This window comes from Antechinus flavipes, chromosome 1 (genome assembly GCF_016432865.1).
Source record: "Antechinus flavipes isolate AdamAnt ecotype Samford, QLD, Australia chromosome 1, AdamAnt_v2, whole genome shotgun sequence".
NCBI classification, from domain to species: Eukaryota; Metazoa; Chordata; class Mammalia; order Dasyuromorphia; family Dasyuridae; genus Antechinus; species Antechinus flavipes.
In genome coordinates this window covers 508761066-508782265 of record NC_067398.1, presented here as the reverse complement: position 1 = coordinate 508782265, position 21200 = coordinate 508761066, and the positions used below count along the sequence as shown (strand labels likewise).

The 21200-nt window shown below is 36.7% G+C and overlaps 1 protein-coding gene across 2 annotated transcripts in view; it reads right to left on the bottom strand.

Annotated features, from left to right (window-relative positions):
* VAPA (VAMP associated protein A) overlaps positions 1-18657 on the bottom strand; it is a 73840-nt gene extending 55183 nt beyond the window's left edge. Inside the window, exon 1 of one of the 2 annotated variants that reach the window (XM_051970469.1) lies at positions 18286-18657. In XM_051970469.1, the coding sequence (XP_051826429.1) occupies positions 18286-18364 (79 nt within the window). In that variant the 5' untranslated portion in view covers positions 18365-18657. The remainder of the gene's footprint in view (positions 1-18285) is intronic. The other variant, XM_051970468.1, reaches the window with a different exon arrangement.
* Positions 18658-21200: the final 2543 nt, after the last annotated feature.

The window sequence follows — 21200 nt, the reverse complement described above, 5'->3', positions numbered from 1 at the left end:
AAATTTTCCTGCTTCCTACTGTTCTGTACGCCTATACAGCTCAAGTCTTACTTTCAGATAATTAACAATATCAGCAACTGTATCAAAGTTCTAAGTATGTCTTTCTGGTGAAAAGTGAGAGAAGCAAGCAAAAAAGACCATTAATGCCAGATTAACATTTTAGAAACTTAAAGATCATAGAAGGGGATTCTAAATTATAGCAACATCAATTAGTTTGCCTAAAGTTACAGAGCTAGTTAAAAGAGCAATGTATTTCCATATTGGTAGGATAAATTTCTTTAACATTCAAGTAAATGGAGTCTCTCCTTCCTGAAGAGTATAAAAAACTAGATGACTTTATGAAAGACAGGCTGAGTTCTATGAAACTTTATGTCAAGCTAAGTTCAATTCAATTCAAACATTAAGCATCTATCAATCAACAAGCATTTATTAAACATTTGCTATTTGCCCAGGTACTATTTTCATATACATACAAAGGCAAAACAATTCATACTTCAAAGAGCTTACCATTTTCTTAGAGAGTTAAGTTCTAAGGTCAGTAAATGCAGAATACCTATGCAAAATTAATAACGAATGATTTGGGGGCTATGGAACTATGTACAAGATTCTAACTATATACTAGGTACTGTGGATACTAAAATAAAACAGTTCCTGCCCTGAAAGAGCTTACATCTCACCAGGGGACACTATACATATGCACACATGCGAGCACACACACATGTTAACAAATTTCTAGAGGAAGGGAAAATTAAGAACTAAGAAGAAAAAAGTTAAGACTATAGAAAGACTTAAAGAACCTCCCCTACAAGGACCCAAATATAGGAAATAGAAAGAAAGGAACAGATGGAAGTACCATAGAAGCTTCAAGATCAATAAGAATTGGCAACTTATAAAATGGAGGGAGAGGGGAGATCAAAGACGACTTCAAGGTTGCTATTCTAGGTGACTGAAAGAGATGTGAGACTTAACAAAGATGAAGAAATTTTAAAGATGTTTAGATCTAGACAGACAGGTAAGCTATAATGAGTTCTGTTTTGGCAATGGTACATTTAAGATGGCTACATAAATCAAGGTAGAGGTAATTTATGCAACAGTGCTACTCTAAAAGCCAATTCTGCCCCCCAAAATGGGGAAATATCCTAATTTCTTCTTGGCAGGTACAATCTATACAGTATTTCAATGATGATTCATTTTAATTTGCCTACAAATTTCTAGAAGGTCTAAAACTTTCAAAACACTATCCCACTTTATCAAAACTCCTTGCCATCAACAAGATCTCTTCAATTTAAGTAACTCCATGCCATTGACAAGATCCTCAATCCACATAACTGGACAGTAAAGACTAGAAAATACACCTCTATTAGCTGATACTGACGATGGTTATCCATACTAAGCAGTCCTTTTCTCATTTCATTTTATTATGTTCAATTTGAGTTTAAAAAAATATATTTTTTAAATACAAGAAACCTAAATATACATGGAATATCTTCTGAATATATTGTTGATAAATAAAACTTATGCTAAGACCTGCCAGGTCTAACCTTGAACTCAGGGTAGAGAAGCCCTAATAACAATCCTGTATTTTTTTTCCTACCAAAACATTACCTTAACATTACTTCTCACATTTGTTGCAATAAAAAATTCAGCCATAAAATTCATTATTAAGGCTAGAAATTGGCAATACAAGGGATCCAAGGCTACTCAGTAGCCAAAGATACATGACAACCAAGCTCTTTTATAACCATCAGAGGGAAACCCCAAAACAAACAGTGACATCAATCTAGCAAAACAAAGGCATATCTCACTTCTGACTGGTCAAAGCTAAAGTTACTAACCCCAAATTACATTAGCTTATCACAAGGTGGAAAGTTCATAAATTGACAATTTCTGAGACAGAAAAAGGTACCTGCAGTTTACATGTTATTAATTTATGATAGATTAGAATTTTGTGTCTGTTAAGTCCTGAAAAAGAGAACTTAATGGATGGAATGTGGTTTATATTACAGAAAGACACTAAATAGCTACAAGCTTAAAGAGTTTAGAAGTAGTTCAAGCTTACACATTAAGGTAAAATAACTAATACAGAGCAAACTTGATTATTCCTACACAGTAAAATAATACAAAATAAAGTGCCATATCAATTTAATTCCACATTTCTTTCCCTTGATTCTTAGAAGACATCTCTCTCACAAACCACCCTGTATAAACTAATGTTTAGGCATAATTATCATTTGGAATTAAATTAGCAAGAGAAGATTATTAGGCATATATATTCAGACTGAGAGGAGAGATTCACATAAACATCATGAAATAAAGGAAACAATAATTAAATGCAAGATTTTACACAAAGGTAGAAGAAAATGGTTTTAGCACGCGCACGCACACACACACACACACACACACACACACACACACACACACTTCCATCTACTCAGGAAAACATCAAGAAAATTAAGACAAGGGTAATTCCATGAGAAATTGGCAGTGAGGAGTGAAGGGATAATGCAGTCATGTTTCAATAGCTGGACAAGGATAGGACAACCATGATTGGTGTCCTAACAAGTAGATTAAGTAATAAGAGGGCTATGGGCACTGTTGCTAGAATTGATAGGCAGTAAAAGGAATTTTTAGCATGATTACTTTTAAAACCAAAACTGAGTGATCTATTCCATATAGTTTAAAGATGGCATAATGACAAAAACTGTGAAGAGTCAATAGCAGCAGCAAATGAGAAAAGAAAGTGCATTAATAAAGTGGTTTATTTAGTTCTGCCAGTTTGCTGGAAATTCCTGATATAGACAAAATACAATATATGTACATTTATGAAATAAGCTAAATTCTCAAGATAGCTGGGGGGGGGAGGGCGTGGGGGAGTGGAGGAGTAGGGGTGCGGGGGAGTAGGAGGGAGTGGGGTCCTCTTTCCAGAGATATTACTTAAGTTCCAAAAGTCTTTCTCTGGGAAGATCTAATACAAAATTTTAACATAATTTGGTACAATCTTCTAAAAACCATTAGTATTAAACTGTATTGAGTTTGCATTAACAATAGAGAAATAGAAAGTACATCACCTGAAACTTCAGAGAATTTCAGTTATTATATACCATTTAACTGATTCTATCTTTACCTAAATTCTAAACCTGATATGATCACTGGTATCAACAGTAAAAAAGGAAAAATCTTGTAAAGGATCCAAGAAAATGTAAATTAAAAAATGGATCCTGCTTTCTCTTAAAATTACCAGAAAAGAGACTTTAAAATAGGAAAATAATTTCAATCATCAATGAAATTTTACAAGTGGATGTCTGGCATGTGAAAAATTGAGGCAACAACCCTTGGAAAAAAGGTAGGATGTTCTTTACCTTGTAAAAGTCAAAGTAGGAGCCTCCTGACTCACTTTCCTGAGTGTGCCATTTCCTTTCTGACCAAGAAATTTTCCCACTTTGTTAAGTGTGAGTTTGGCTTACACCCTATAAATCTGTGGAATTTTATTACCTGAATGACTGGCAGTTCTCATTTTATATAAATTTGCATTATGCAAATTCAACTTTGGATAAAGAAAATTCTAGAAGAAATCAGCATTAAAAAAAAAAAAAATCCCTTAACTTTCTCCCTCCCTCCCTTTTCCTTTATCTTCTCTCTCCTTTTTCTCTTCCTCTTTTCATCCCCTCTTCCTTTTTCCCCTCCCAAAAAAAAAAAAAAAAAAAAAAAGACAACCACCACCTTAAAACCTCCAGCAGCAAGAGAAGAAATGTGCACCTCACTCTACCGACTCCAGACTCCAGATTCTGCATGATTTATTCTGCCTATCCACAATCTGGTCCTAGCTTCCACATATCACCCACCTTCTCCTGTCTATATTCATGTCTGGCCCCAACTTGTCTGCTCACAACTCACCCCATGTTCCTCCTCTCCATTCCAGCCAGGCCCATAACATGTTTCTCCTCCTCTCATCACTTCTCTGTCCCTGGCCTGCACACATCTTTGAATCATGTACCATTCCCCTCTTTCTTCCCTACATCCCCAAGCAAATTCACATTATGTAAAAATTGCTTTACATAAAAATCTATAGAATAATACCTTAAAGTGAGAACTGTCTGTATAAAATCCTCAAGTTTTTATTTTAAATCTTATAAGCTAGTAACACATATATACATACATATCTATACACACACACAAAAATGCGTGTAAACCGCATTCTATTTTTTTAGAGAAAAAATATTTTATTGAGAAATTTTTACTAATTCTTGCAAACTTTTCTGATATTCTTCATTTAATTCTCCCCTTAGGTTACTTTCCCCATTTTACCCTAAATGAATGAGATTCTTCAAGAAATTAATTTTAGAAACATGGTTATGCAATTCCAAAGCTAGGAACTCATCAAATTCAGATTGAAAACAGTTAAGATCTGTCATGCTGATGAAGCATTAAGTTGGGAGAGCTTTCAAAATGTGAAAATTTCACAAAGGCATTCTCATAACCAAAAGAGTATTTCACTTTCTTGAATGGCACACAGAATAACCAAAGAGGGTCTAAACTGAGGTTGAAAATGAAGAGACAACTTAAAAGTCAGAGGTGGGAAGGGAGAGAGGAAACAAGGATGAGGTTTACAATGAATTAGAGAGGATTCCAGGAGAGAGCAAACTTGGATGGGCATTTTGTCCATATCAGCAAGTACATGATGGGAATACCAAGAATAAGGATATATTCTACCCATGGTAATGGCGGTGTTTATCACAAAGATTACTAATGAACAAAATTATGCTCCAGTGCATCTGATTAGGAAAAGGTAAAGTCCCTCAAACTACAATGTCCCTGAAACTAAGAAATGTTCATTATTTGGGTCCAGGTCCAAGTGCAAGATAGAATTCCAAACTTTGGATGATTCCTGGAGTAAAGGTTAACTTAAAGGCTTAACTCCCTTTCTTTCACACACATTCTCCAAAATTATAGCACATTACATATACATCATTCCCTAAGCCAGGTGGCCTGGAATTTCTTAAAAAGAGTTGAGGTCTCTTACTACTTCATTCCCAAAGGCTATACCACATCAATATTTGCATTCTATGATATTATTTCAGATGTTTCAGTGATGATTTATTAATTAACAGAGTTCCTGTGTTGATGTGCCCTGATTACAAAAATGTCCTATGAAAAGAAAAGGAGGGCCATGCATATGATGGCATCAAGAATGACTCCTTAAAAGCAGAGAATGACAAGTCAGAACAAGAAGAAAAAACTCCCTTAGCTCTATTTGGTTTCAGGCATGAGTTCCATCTGCCAATCAATCAGGTTCACAATGAACCAAGTGAGAAAATTTCTTGGTTAGAAAGGAAATAGAATACTACTGTACTCCCTCTCTCTGAGTAGCACATGGCATTCCTCTTGAATGGCAAGGGATTGGCTTTGCAATTTTACAAGTATACCTAAAATCAAAAACTCTAAACTACATCAAATAAAGTCTCCCAAGAATGCACCATAAATATCAAAAGTTTGTTTATTACAGTTAAGGCTAGGTTGATATTTTTCTTATGCCTTAATATTAAGGGCATTTTATTGACCTTTCATTTAAGAGTAACTATATTTCTAGAGTTTTATTCAGAGACAGTATGAACAGTTGACTAATCAGTATAAATATGTAACTTTAGTACATATTAATTACTAACAGATACAATTTCATGAAATCACACTTTAAAATTAACTTGTCAATTTTTCCCTTTTGAGAGAGATTCTAGCTCCTCAAACTGGAGAACTTTCAGAGTTTCACAACATGATGTCAGCAGGACTGGTAAGATCTTATGAAGTGGCAAGTCCAAAAGAACTTCACAGATTAGATCTCTTTAAAAAGATGCTGGTACATTCTTCTGAGTTATTATTTTCTAATTTAAAATAAAATATACCTCCATTAAATACTTAATAGCTTTCAAATACTTTTGTCATTCTTTTTAAAAGCTCAATTCATAACAAAATCCAGATTAAAAAAGAAAGTTACCTTTTCTCCTGGCAATTCTGATTAAAATAGTTTCTCAAATTTCACAATATAAAATTTTTGAAATGCAGTAAAATATACAATATCATATTTAAAACTTATTAACAATCAGGTGATATTAAGTCAAATTTATCTTATTACTACTCCTGATATTTTTACACCAGTAACATCTTAATCCAGTATGAAGTAATTAAACTCAACAATAGCTGTTATCGTGCTTAGCGTGTTAGGTTTTTTCTGATTTTTAAAACTTTCAGGAAAAAAAAACTTTTTAATTTGAATCATGCCTTTATAGTACTTAGAAATATTTTTGATTTCTCAATTGTAATTTAAATTTATGTTATTTATGAGCAATTTGCTGACTTTCAAAGTGGAAGAGCATTATCCAAAAAAAAAAAAAAAAAAATTCTGTCCAACTGGATTCCTATAAGTCTAAATGCTGTATTATTCATCTTCCACATTAGGATAGAAAACCAAGCACAGTATTAAACACTTCACAAACAAACTTTACAATTTGGAAAATGCCAAATAAATAAATCTAAACTTCAAAGTGTTTTCTCTAATCAATTGAATCATGTTCCTTCCTTGTTATAGTTAACAATAAACCTGTTACTCCCCAAGGAAAGAGTGATAAAAGGACTAAAGAATGATTTCCTAATGGCATTTAAATTTGCTCAGTATTACTACTTTTAATACCAGAAAGCAGTTTTCCTTTTCTTAATAACATTCAAACCATAATTTGGAAACTTACAGTAGGGAATTTATATTTCAGTCACAAATTTTAGTCTCTAATTAGTTTATAATGTCATAATCTTCTACAGACTGGGACTATCCATCTCTTCCTTTTTATGAGTTTCTTGGCTGGAAGAGAGACTGACAGCAGAGAAAGATTATCTTTTTTAAGATTTTAAAGTTCTTTTTTCCTTAGGTTGATCAATCAAAGGAAAAGGCAACTGATTTACACAAATGATATAAGATGTAATGTTCTGATTTGCTTTCTGGAGGTCTTAGGACCATCCTTGACTTCATCAAAGTAATCACCAGGAGAATAGCCAGAGATAAAGTCTTTATTGTCTCCTTCACAGTCTGTCTCCTTGCCTGGAACCCCGCTTGCTTTCTGGTGGCCCTCCAGAATGGGTCTTGGTTCCAGTGAGAGAAGGCAGGAGAGCCATCACAATGGTGTCTATCTTGAAGTCTCTGAGTCTGAGAGCTTGCGCTCCAGCCTCCAGTCCTCTGTCTTCTCTGAGTCTGTCTCTGGCTGAGTTTGTCCCAGTTTATATACTCTATTACAATTACATCATTACAATATACTGAGGATAAGCCAATCATTATATCATGAGGGAACTATTATTTGTTGTAAGATTAAATCTATCATACTGAACTAGAGAACTCACATAGATAAATCATTGTCTTATCAATTCCACTAAGTTAACACCTTGTTGTAGAATTAAATAAATCATAAGATTCCTGTCCTTTACAATAAGATACATAAAATCAAAAATCAGACAAAAAGAGCAAAATATACCTAACAAGCATGTGTTATGGTCTTCCTAAAAACACCTTTACCTTCTAAAAGTTTCATTTCTTAACTATTTCTTAACAAGCTAGCTCTTCTGATTACAAGAGCAAATCAGAAAGTTTTCTAGTTCCTTAGTGCTAGAAAGGGAATTTTCTTTTTTCAAAGTAATACTTTTTTTTAAGAGATCCTGGCTTGGCCCCTACAATGACCTCTCCCTCACTAATGCTAGACACGCAGAAGAAAAAAATGGAAAAACAAGTCACAGCTTGAATGGGGGAGAAAGGAGGAGGGCAGGAGGCAGTTGAACTGCTTAAGTAGGGCCATGATCAGTCCAAAATGGTCCCCCCCAAAAAAGGCCTAAGAAGACTCTTTGGGCCTGCTAAAGTGGCATTCATTGGGACGTGTAAATCTCTTTCCAAAAGGGGAGAAAAGTAAAGTGAAGATGCAGAAGGAAAAGGGGAAACTGGAACTCCTCAGATGAGGAGACAGAGTATTAGAAGAATAAGACAGGACAAAGAAGATCCATTAAGAAATAAAAGCCAATAATTATTTTCTAATTTAATTTGAATATTTATGAGATCCTGGCACTTCAAATAATTGGATCTATCAGTTTTAAGATTCAAAGTAGCAGTTTTAAAGTGCTGGATAAATTTAATTTTTTTTTTTTACTAAGAAATTTCACTGATACCCCAATTCTCCTTTGTCTAATCAGTGCCTTAGACCATTGCTTAAAAGTTCACAGAAGAGAATCAAGTTTATATCCTCCCTAGTTCTGAGTGCAATTTTATGAAAAAGTTATTTTAAAACTATTCTTAAGTACCTTTAAATCTAGAGTTAAATGTCCTTTCCTTTAGGTTAAATTTTGGGTTTATTGAGATCAATTTGAAGATCTCTATTTTTAGTCATCCTTTTCTAAACCAAGTGATTTATACCACATTTTACACAATTTAATATAATTTTTAGATCAAAATAATCATTTTTAATAGTTTCAAATTTCACTCAATTTAGTAGCCTGCTTCTGCTCTCTTATTCTCATTGTCAAATATCATTCTTCTTTGTATTGCTATTAGAAGATCCCATAACTCCCCGACAGGTCTGAAAGGAGAGAATGTATCAGACCCAGTAAAAAGGAATACTCTGGAAATTCCCCAAGAGGTCTACCAAAAGAATCCTCGAGAAAGGAATAAAATAATGCCCTGGGAAAAGGGATTATCCTCCCAAGAAGATTAATAGTGAAGGCTTGAAGTCTCTTAGTGTGAAGAAAGCTACTACTAGAGAAAAGAGTTCCCCCGGTTCCCCTAAAAATTCATCTAAATCTTTCTGAAAAGATTTCCTATTAGTCCTCTAAGGTGATTCTCAGGTTTACTACTAGATCCCTGAATTTAATTAAAAGGATTGAGTAAAGTTTGATCCCACCTTACCTTAGAAGAATTCAGAAGAAACTGAGGAGTCGTTCCTCACCAAGAAGTTCCTCAGTCAAGTCACCAGAACACGCTAAGAAATTCCTCTAAAAGGCTGGCCCAAGTGGGTCAGGGTTTCTTACTCAGGTCCTGCCACAGTGGTCAATTGCTGTGATAAAAAAATCTGCACTAAAAAGAAACTGAGGCAATAAAGTTCCAAGCATGTCCAATTTCTTTATTACCAAATCTAGCAATTGCCAATAAAAGGGATCCAAGGCTACCCAGTAGCCAAGGACACATTTGACAACGAAGACAGCTCTTTTATAGTCATGCAGGGAAACCCAAAAACAAATAGTGACATCAATCTGGCATAACAATGGTATACCTCACTTCTCACTGGCCAGTGCTAAGGTTACTAAGCCCAAGTAACATCAGTTTATAAGGTGGACTTACATCCTTTGGAAAGTTCTGTAGTAATCAATTTCTGAGGGGAAACTGGGAACTTGTTTATTATTAATTTCTGATGGATTAGACTATAAATTAGGATTTTGCGTCTAGAAAAAAGGAAACTTAATGAATAAAGTGTAACATGTTACAAACAGGCAAAAAAAATCTATAGGCTTAAGGAACTAAGGGAGTTCAAGTTTATACATTAAAGTTAATAATAATTACTAATATGCTTAATTACTAATAACTAAACCTACAATAAAAAACAAATTGAGATATCCAATTTTCAATTCTACACATTATATATGAAATTGAATGTGAGACGCACATGTCATATACATTATTTACTGCTTTTCCCTTTTTCCCTTCTTTCTTATTTTCATATTCAGTATCTAAATAGGTTGGCCTTTCTTTAAAATAAGCAATGACTAAAGCAGAACTCGCTGGAAGTTCTGTACTGGCTTAACTTTGAAAAGGAACAAATAATTTGTTATGTATTTATGAAAAGAAGCTAGGTGATACAGTAGATGAGTGCCGGACCTGCAGTCAGGAAGACATTTTCCCAAGTATGAATTTGACCTGAGACACTAGTGTATGCCCTGGGGCAAAATCACTTCACCATGTTTGCCTCAGTTTCCTCATCTGTAAAATGAGCTGGAGAAGGACATAGCAAACCACTCCTCTATCCTTATCAAGAAAACCCCAACTGGATTCACAAAGGGTCAGACACAAGTGAAACAACTGGACAACGTATATTTATGAAGCTGGAAATGATGAGATAGACATAACAAAGAAGGAATAGAGAAACAGTGACGTCACAGAGAAAAGGATGAATGAAAAACAATTCTTAAACACTTCTATTCAAGCACTAAGTTCTGGAGGCACCAAATACAAAATCGAAGGATTGAAAATGAGATGAGCCCTTTAGGTCTTCTGGTATTTCAGTTCTGATTCAAGTTCAGTACTTGATAAATATATAGAGAGGAATTTTTCCCCCTAAGTTATCTCATTAAATGTCTGGTTTGGGGGCTGGGAGGGGGGGGTGAGAGAAGGAGAGGCGAAGGGAGGAAGAGTGGAGGAGAGGGAGAAAGGAGAGAGAAGAGGAGAGAGCGAGTGTGGACAGGGACAAAGACCTAGAGAGAGAGAAAGATCACACACTCAACTACAGCGTTACAATTAAGACTCCAATTACTAGTTTACTTGGTTTCTAAAGCTAACACAACTTTATTTCCTTATTCAGTCCCACTGTCTCAAATCCAATAAACCCACCATCACCAGCAATTATTTACTATAGGTCACAAAATATTTCAAAATCGCTGCATTATTTAAGTAATTCAACATCATATTGCATTTCACTAATTAGAGTCTAACACTCCTACAATGCTATCTATGAATAGGGCTAAGCAACTAAGATTCATGCAGCTGGTATACACAAAGTCATTTGTCAATACCTTCATCTTCAGCCAAAAATCAACTAATAATTTCTTAGAAAAGATCCTTTCCATTAGTGCTTTTTTTATTTTTTAAGATTTTGGTTGAGGGGTTAATGATGTGTAGTAGAAAGAACATTTGGCAATAAATCAGGAAACATGCCTTCTACGCCCAGCTGTTCCATTAACTTGTCCATGTGAATACACAAGTCATTTATTTACACCTCCCTAGGACCGTTTCCTCATTTGTAAAATGAAATTGTTGAACTACAGCAAGGGTTTTCAAAATGTGATCTTAGGATCTCTGGGGGCCGAGACTCAGGAAATCAAAACCATTTTCCTAATAATACAAAGGGTTTGTTTTTTTTTTGTTTGTTTTTTATACTTCCATATCTATGTGAGATCAAATTTTCTTCATATACTTCAACAATCAAACCAGCATATCAAAAAGGACTGAATACAGAAGCAGATAACATTAAAAAGATTTGCAAAAACATGTAAAGCAATTCCACTACTCAGTAATTTTTTCTTAACTGAAACGTGTTCTTTCCTCATTAAAATGGTATTTATGGTGACATGTAATGGGCTTATTATTTTAAACAATAAATAATTTTAAATTATCAGTTCCAAATTATCAGAGAAAACTATCAATAGCTATAACTCATATAACCAAAAACTCTTTAGGGTTGCTCAATTTTTTAATATATAAAAGTGATATTTATTGTTATTACATATTACTATGTTTTATGAAGTTTTGCAAGGAGGAAGAATACTGCTTATAGAGAAATAAGATGAGGATTTTAGTATTTTAAGCTCTCTTCCAAGTTCTAGCATTCACTATTTAAAACTCAGAAAACTCACTCAAAACTTTGGTACCTCAATTTCGCAGTTCAAAAATAGCAATGGATGCCATCAGTCACTAAAGCATAGAAGAAATCCACAGTATAAAGAGATTTAAAGATTCCCAAATGAAAAGATCTACTTAACTTGTAACTTTTGAGTTTCTCTAACTGGATGTTTGAAAGTACCACACCTTTTTGCTCTTTAATATTAATGACCAATTGTAAGGAATTGGAAATTGAGTGTATGCCCATTAACTGGGGAATGGTAAATAATTTAAGGTATTTGAAAGTGATGGAATATTACTGTTGTATAAGAAATGATTAGCAGGCTGATTTCAGAAAAGCATGATAAGACTTACATATTACATGAATTGATGCTGAGTGAAATGAGCAGAACTAGGAGAACATTGTACACAATAATAGAAAAATTATGTGAACTCTTCACAGCAAAACAATGATCCAAGACAATTCCAATAGACTTGGGCTAGAAAACGTCATCTGCATCCAAAAAGAACTATAAAGACTGGATGTAGATCTAAGCATACTATTTTCGCCTTTTTTTGTTTTGGTTTGGTTTTTTCCTAGTGATTGTTCACACAAAATTTTGTTCTGATATATCTTTCACAACATGACTGATATGGAAATATGTTTAAAATGACTGTACCTGTATAACTTTTATCAGATTGCTTGCCTTCTTGGGGAAGAGGGAGGTTAAGCGAGGAAGGCAGAAAAAAAATTTGGAACTCAAAATTTTACAAAAGTGAATGTTGAAAACTATCTTTACATGTAATTGGAAAAATAAAATAATACTGAAATTTTTAAACAGTTAAATAAAATTTATACCCAAGAGCTTCTATTGTATAGCTTCTAGTACACTTTTCTTTACATTCAACTCAACATCAAGAGGATGAATCAAAACCTGCAGAAACCAAAGACAATAATATCCCTGCCCAAAAGTGTTTAAATCTAATTAAGGAGAAAAAAAATGATTTAAATAACTCCATGCATGATCACCATTCTGCTACTTTCACAATTGTTTACTACTTTTTCCCAAAAAAAAAATTTTAATATACTTCAAAGTAAATTGCTCTATTTGTTCCCCTAACTTCCCAATATTTTTATTTAATAAAGTGAATTTAAGCAAGTACATGGATCCTGATCCAAAGCAATCCTCACATTAAACATATATATTCCCAAGTACTAAGTAAAAAGTCATTCATTCAGCAATCAGCAACAAAATTATCTAACTTCTCTGTTTTTTAAGGTTCTTTTGCCCAATTCCTTCCTGTTTTTAATTGAGGTAGCTGAATGTATTCGTGACATTAGAGGAAAATGATTTGCTGCTAGTAACTCAGTTTCCCTCAAAATTTAGGATGGAGAATTGAGGATCCAATTTGGTCCAGATTAAAGTTAAACACTAACTTCAGCTTTCTCCCCATCCCAGCTTTATTAATTTCAACCTTTTAACAATCATTCTAAGAGAAGTAAACTTTTTAAGTGATGGGTAAAAATACTTCAAGAAAGAAGTATTTACAAAAATACAGTCACATGGGCAAAGCTTCTTTGGCAAAGTAAAATTTAAGGATGTTAGTAGTGACCAAATCCACATACTCTGTCACTGTCCAGTAACACTGGCCTTCTAGCTGTGCCTCACACAAGATACTCCATCTTCTAATTCCAGGCATTTTCACTAGGTGTCCTCTATGCCTGGAAATTTTCTCCCTTTTCATCTTAGCTTTCTGACTTACTTTAAGTCTCAGCTAAAATCTCACTTGAATGTAAGGGTCTTCCTGCTATTAATTATCTCAAATTTATCCTGTTTATTTGTGCATAGATGTATATGCACATATTGTCTCCCCCATTAAACTGTGAGCTTCTCTTAAACATTTGTTATGTTGACCCTTCTTTGCATTCCCAGCACTTGCCTGGCACATAGGAGAAACTTTCCTTTTACAAATATGCAATTTTATCCTCTCAACAATCTTGGGAGACAGGTGTTATTTCACCATTTTACAAATAGTGAACTTGAGGCAGAAAGCAGTTAAATGCCTTGCACAGGACCATACAGCTTAATAAGTCTATGTTTGCATCTGGATTTGAACTCAGATCTTAATTTCAATTGCCTATTTCACTTAGCTGACTTTTGACTTGCATCCAAAACTTTGATAAACTCCCACTAAGTTATCCCAAATATGTTCCCCAGAGTTGTTGCTTTATATCCCCCCCCAAAAAAAGTTTTCTTGCCATTTCATACTCAATTGTCACAGAATCTTAGATCTTTAGAAATGCAAGGAACTTTTAAAAATCTTTTAATCCAACTCCCTGAATTTTGCAATATATTAGGAAACAGAGAATGATTCGCAGGATCCCATTTGAGTTGCATAGGACATTAGGTATCATCTATCTAGTCTAATGTGCAGATGAGCAACTACAGCCCAGAGAAGTTAAGAGACAGACATAGTCCCCTACATAGGGAATTGGTCTCCAACTTCTGGAAAACCAGACAAATAAGAACCCCAAAAGGGTACAAAACAGTCTCAAAGAGTTTTATGGAAGGCTTAAAGCTAAGCATTATCTGGCAGGACAGCAAATCCATCTTAGGCTCAACATTAGGAGGAACCACAAAAAAAATTACTAATGGAAATTCATTTCTCTCTTTCTCAAGTGGTTCCAGTTTCATTTAGCTAAACTTTTTCATTTGAAAAGGGTAGTTAAAAAAATTGTTTTTGTTAAAATACAGAAGAGATAAATTGACCAAAATATTGAGGAATTTCCCATATGTCATTAGATCTCTCCATTTCATTTAATATTCTAATATGTTGGCTATTTGCATAAGGTCAATATATGTTTAAGTATTTGCCCATTTGAAGACAAGTTCCCTATCAGTGAAAAGCCAAATAAGCCATACCCTACTAGATCAAATGTTACAACTTCTTTAAAAGTTAAATCAAAAATCTGAATCCCACAATTAATTTAAAGACATCAATGTTTGAATAAATACATGGCCTTATTTTCACAATGGACAATAGGATAACAGATCTAGAGTTGGAAAGGACCAGAAAAACTTACATAGGTAATAAGTTGCAAAGTTAGAATATAAATTCCAGACTTGTGATTCCCAGAGCTTCTTACTACATCACAATTTCAACATAGTACTGCACTCAAAAATGCAGATCTCACTCCAATCATAATTGCCATTCTTTATGCATATAAACCCATAAATCTACCTCAAGAATCCCCATTCAATATACATGCATATTGAGCTGCACAACAGCTCCCAGATGAAGATGCACAGATATCAACAGAGCATTCAGGTTGTCAATTTTTTCTTCTTTTAAGTGTATAACTGGCCTATCATACAAGAGCATACTTTAAGCCTATATTAATTAATTTATAAAGTAACCATCATATGTTATGATTCTTTGGGCAAGCACCCATAATATGTAGTTATAAACAATTGTCACTAGATAAATGTTATATTAAGTCATATTAGTCATGTGTCCAGGCATTGTGTTTTAACAATTATCACTTCATTTGAAGTGTTATTAAACCCATTTTAGATTAGGAAACTAAGACAAACAAATAACTTAGCCAGGGTTACTGAGTTGAAGTGTCTGAGACAGGATTTGAACTCAGATCTGACCTTCATGCAAACATTAACCCACCGAACCACCTAGCTATCTTATACTTTGGTTAAGATTTGCTTTTGTAAAGAGAAGCTTCTGACTTAAAAAAAAAAAAAAAAAAAAAACTATACATATGATATCTCAAAGGTAATCTAGCCTACTGTCCTCCTTTTAGGTCCATTTACAGTATCAGTACAAGATATGCCTACCTATAGGCCAGGTCTATGAATTGTGTATCAAAACCTAGACAAAAGGCTTTACATTTCTCATGGTACTAGTTAAATAAACTCTGTACACATCCACCTTTAATGATTAATTCTTTAACTGGCGTGGAAAAGGACAATATGTGTTTTCCTAACTTTGAAAAATAACTTCTAAATGTTCAAAATATTAGAAAAATAGCTGCATTTTAAACACCAAAAAGATGGTAAGGGCCTTTCACCTTTGTGGGGAAGGTCCCCTTTCTTCATCCGGGCAGCAATATTCTAACTGATCTCATAAGAAACCCTCCAATTGTGCTAATAAGGCACTAATACTAATTTTCAAGAGTGATGGCAGCCCAAGAGTCTGTTTATCTTGCATAACCAATATTATTTAAGAACACAGGCTGCCAAAACAATAGTATAAAAATGGTAGCAATGGTATATTACAAAGAAAAAAAACAAAAACCCACATACACACACAAAGCATTGACCACTATATATTACATCAAAATATTTCTACAGCAAGTAGCTATTGATGTAATTTCAGGCTTTCAAGAAAGGTCCTCTTTTTTTCTTTAAACTAATACCTATGAATGAATGCAATATGCAAAACCCAGTCCTTTCCTGAGCGCTCCATGACTCCTCAAAACAATAATAAACCTTCTAATGCTTACCTTGAAACAAAACTCTTAACTGCTTACATAACTCTTCTATAGAAGTATATAAATATACCAGTGGAAATAAATCACTGTTTAAAAAAAAAAAAAAAGCAAATACTAGTTGTGTTATAATAGTAACCTAATACTCCAAAACGAATTAAAACTAATTTTCTGGACATTAGAAAGCAACTTTGCCTAGGAAGTGTTGCTGGCAAGAATGCAAGAACTTTCCTGTTGATCTGACACTTTCTGGAATATTGATAATTTATCATGTTTTATTTTATCCTTTAAAATACTTTTTTTTTTTAAGTGGAAAGTAAAAAATACAAATGGAATTTAACGTTGACTCCCAAAAAGGACTTAGGACACAACTACTTAACAAGGTAAATAAATCATGCCTTTGGTGTTAATCCCCAAAATGCAGTGTCTGGCATCATTAGCACTTAAATGTTTTTTTCATTCATTCATTAAGTCAGCTAAGCAACATTCCCTATTCCAAAGAGTACCAGGATTCCTAAATAGCAAGTAGAAAACAGTGTGGAAGACACTCCCTTCAAGGTAATCGCTTACAATCCACTCTCCTCAAACTTCAGGTACATTTACAATTTTAGGCATTTTTACAACTTTAGGTTTATTTACACCTAATATCTGTATGCACCTCGCTGCCCCAAATATTACTGCGTTTGAGCCTCCTTAAGACTGTAAGGTAAATTCATTTTAGTGATTTGCTTAATATCCGAATGCAGTAAATGGAAATCCAAAAGTTAAGACATACGTCGGCTAAGGTCACTAGATAAAGACCTGGAAGAATACTAGCTTACAGTAACCACTTTAGAATCAAAGATTTAAGAGATGAAAATAAGATTAGCTAGTCCAATGACACTCACCCTTTTCCCTCACTTTACAAATAAAAAAAAAAAAAAAAAAAAAAAAGCTCAATATACTCAATGATTTATCCAACTTCACATTGTTGTTAAAAGGATGAGTACTATATAAAAACTATGGCAGGCTAACTATTGGAATCCTTCAGATTCCAAGTCCTTTTTAACAGCCTCCCTACTTAAGGTATGGAATGACCAATATTTTAATCAAAGGTTTTGGCACAAAATTATTTTAAAACAAAACCTGGGAGAGAGGCTTTTTTTTTTTTTAAGTTTTCTGAGTTTCTATGGGAATCAAGCAAGGAGAAACTAAGCAAGACCAGAGAAGGAGGTTTTAAAAATCGGTCTGTCTGAAACATAAGACTAAAAGTAAAAACTAAATAAAAATGCATTTCTTTCCCCTAGTGTACTACTTACAAGAGGTCAAGAATCATCCACACCAAAGCCTCTCCCCAAGCGCTGAAGAGATTTGCTTGGCTCTCTCCTATCACCATAACCAGAATAATGAGCATCTCTCCCCCTCGTCCCATGAGGCTCATCCGAGGGAATGGTTCAGGCAAGCAGCGCAGGTTGGTCTCACCGGCAGAGTTACCAACCCGAGAAACAGCGGATCCCAAAACCTGGAGGACCATGGGCTCGGCCGAGCTTCGAAGAAGGCCGAGCGAGTCCCGGAGGATCCAGAGGAACTGCCTGGAGCCCGCGTCCGCGGGAGCTTGAATGAGCTACCCCCGGACCCAGCAGGAGCCCCCAGGCGCACACGTTACGGGGCCGCCTCCCCCGCCCGTCCTAGAAAAAGCCCAACGAGTCCCGAGGGGCAGAGAAGGAATGTCAGGGGCAGGCGACAGCCAAAGGAGGGAGAAGAAAGGACTGCTGGGAACCCAAGACCTATAAGCTGCCTCCCGGCGGGATCCCAAGATGGCGGCCAAGGCGCCTGGTCCCGGCACCCCAAGCTCGGCTCGCCTTTCCTTCCCTCGGCCTCGGCCTCCTCCACTGCCCCCCCCCCATCAGCCCCCGCCACAAGCTGGGCGTGCGCGCGCGTGAAACTGAGTGTGAGTGTGAACGGGCGGGGGAGGGGAGAAGTGAGGAAAGGCTGACGCCGAGAAAGATGAGAAGAGAGGTGGAGAACGGGGAGAGAAAACATGGAAAACGGGGAGAAGGGACGGACGACGCTCCTTTCCCCTCGCCATGCCCTCCACCCCCACCAAAAACAAGAAAAAGATGAAGGGACCCGAAGCGGGAAGCTGACGGTCTCTCTCCCCACTAGCTTCATCTAGGCCCACCTCACTACCTACCTTTAAATTTGAGGTCTGTGGGCGGGTCGAGAAGCAGGATCTGCTCGTGCTTTGCCATGGCCCCGGCAGCGGCCGCCATCGGAGAGACAGCACAGGGGGAGCGGGGGCGCGCCCGAGGCGGCGGTTTGCCTGGGTGGGGGGGGAGGGGGGGTTGTCCAGAGGAGGGAGAGTGGGAGGAGCCGAAGGAGGGGGAGAGAGGAGAGATGGCGAAGCGCCGGGACTCTGAAAAAGGCACAGTCACCAGCCTGGGCTCACCACTCGTTCGCTTCCTGCTTCAGCCAGCGGGTCGGACAGTCTGACGACCAGTCGCTTCCCCCCCCCAACTAACAACTGACTCAACCCCACACCAGCCACCGCGGCCACGCGCACTGCGATCCTCGCTGTCCCACGTGACGCGCCCCGGCGTGCGACGTGCGCGCCACCGTGGAGGCCTGTGCCTCCTCTTCGCCCGCCCCGCCCTTGGAGCCTTAGCGCGGCATGGACCTTCACGCGCCTGCGTGCTTCCGCCTGCTCTACAGATTTCCAGACCTAAAGCGTTGCCGGGACTGTCAGTGGAAATAGAAGGAACGAGGGGGAGGTGGGCGGGAAATATTGCTGCGTGACTGAAGATCAGAAGTAGGCCTTTCCCTCCCCTCGCTGCGGGATCAGGGAGTCAGAACGGAGGTATCACCTCTTAGGCTGAGTAAACGACTTGGGGAAAGCGCTCTTAAAAACTACAGCTCCCAGCATGCAGTGTTCCAGACAGGCGGGATATGGAGACCGCGCCATTGGAGGTGCGGCATGCTGGGAGTTGTAGTCTCCCGCAGGGCAGCCGAAGCGCAGTGCACCTTGGAACTCGTAATAGCGGCAAGACCGGCTAGCAGTCAGGCCAGCGACTGGCGGGAAGAGGAGCAAAGTCCATTGACAGATGTTGGGCGGGGTCCATTGGCCCCACACTGTCCTCTGTAAGCCTCTTCGACCGACTGATTTACCAGGCACCCTCCTCCTCCAAATGTGAATCAAGTCGATCCCAAGAGGGAACACCCTATATATAATTAGATTTGGGGGTGGGTGTTTTTAATTTTTTCTTTAAGAAAAGGCCTTGCTTCAAAACCATCATTTTGTATTCCGAAAAGGGCCGCGGTTTAGTAGCCCTTTCCGGGCTTGACTAGTATCAAGCAAAAACTTGATAAAGTAGTACCAACATTGGAAAATATGCATATGGCATGTAGCCAGGAGGAAATAGAAGGCATGATTCAAGCTGGTGGTGAGTTTTCATAGGTGGGGTCTCTAGTCATAAGACCCACCCAGGTTTTCTGCTTAACAAAATTGGATGAACTTTTTCAAATGCCATTAAGGCCGTGAGGTATCAGACAAAGCATGGACTTTCCATCGTGTATGTGATGGTAACAAACCTACAAACTTTTCATAATTGGTGATTTAACAATAGAGATTAAAAAAAAAAAGTCAAATTAAGCACTTCGAGAATGTGCAGTGGACTGCCCTAGGATAAGGCAATGTGTATGGATTAGCTGCTACCCTTGAAGTAGTGGTCCAAATTATATGTAAACAATACTTAACATATAATGCCTAATTCCAACGTCAGCGAACTTAGAATCAAAGCCTAAATTTAGCAAAGGTAAATAAAGATGGAGGGAAGGGAGGAGGAGAAGAAGAGGCAGGAAGGTGATTCAGTGACAATGCTAGACCTGGAACCAGCAATTTCGAAGTTCAAATTCAGGTTCAGGCACTTAACTTGGATATGTGAACATGGGCTTGTCACAATTTTTATTTGCCTAATCCACTATAAAAGGAAATGGCAAATCACTCCAGTATTCTTGCTAAGAAAACCCTATGGACAATACAGGCAATTTATGGTGATTGGACAAGAATAAAGCTAGTTAAAACTGCTAATCTCACCCTTCAGGAAAGGTAGTACTGTCCATCTGAGATTCTCCTATTTGTCTTCTATATGTCTTGTTTGTAAGTAATGGTCTGCATTCCCTTGGAGTATAAACTCTTTGAGACTAGGGGCTGTCGGTACTCTATGAGTTTAGCACTGTGCCAGTTTATAGTAGTACTTAATAAATGCTAATTGACAGCTTAGCACCTTAAAAGCAGAAGTATCATCTTTAGGCAAAATAAATTGGAGCCACAATCTTGTAGTCCTATTAGTCAAAATGTATTCTCCTGAAGGGCAACAAATTTGTCTTTTATTTATGTTTAATTTGTCAGTAACATTTTGCATTTGGAATCAGTTGTGAGACATGAGAAATATTGGCACAGGATTGCCCAGCATGGCATGTCCCAATCAAAGAAGAGGCTGTGCTCCATGAGCAGAATTTCAGTAGCTCAAAAGAAAGTGAGATGTGCACGTTTAGAGATATTTCCAAATGTTCATATCAGTCATAAAGCCTTCCGAGTTTGTACCAGTCAGACTCAATGTACGTTGATCCTGACATAGTGATGTCATTTTGGTCCTCTTCTGTTACATAATAATCAACATTTTACATATGTCATCAAGGTTTACTTACCAAATAAAAAATAATAAGCCCCTGCTTATTCAATTAGATTTAGAGCCTCCAACTCTAAAGTGCCTTTTATTGGTCCAATGTCTGAGATCCAATATAAGAATTTCAAATTTCATTCTGTGTGCTAAATCACTGAGAAAATGTTCAGAACTCCTGTTAAATCTTAGTATAAATTCGTTTTTCAACATCTTTCCAAGTGACAGTATGCTTACTGAAAGCTGGTTTTGACAGGGAGTAAGGTAAAGAAAAAGATATCTTAAGGATACATACACACAAACATAATTTTTTAATGAGGCCAAGTTGAGGTGGGGGAGGAGGTTCTGGTGAACACGAGGAAGAGAAAGTATTAAAAGGAAAAGTGACTTAAGTAGATATTTTGGGGCAGGGTAGATTTTTGAAGTCACC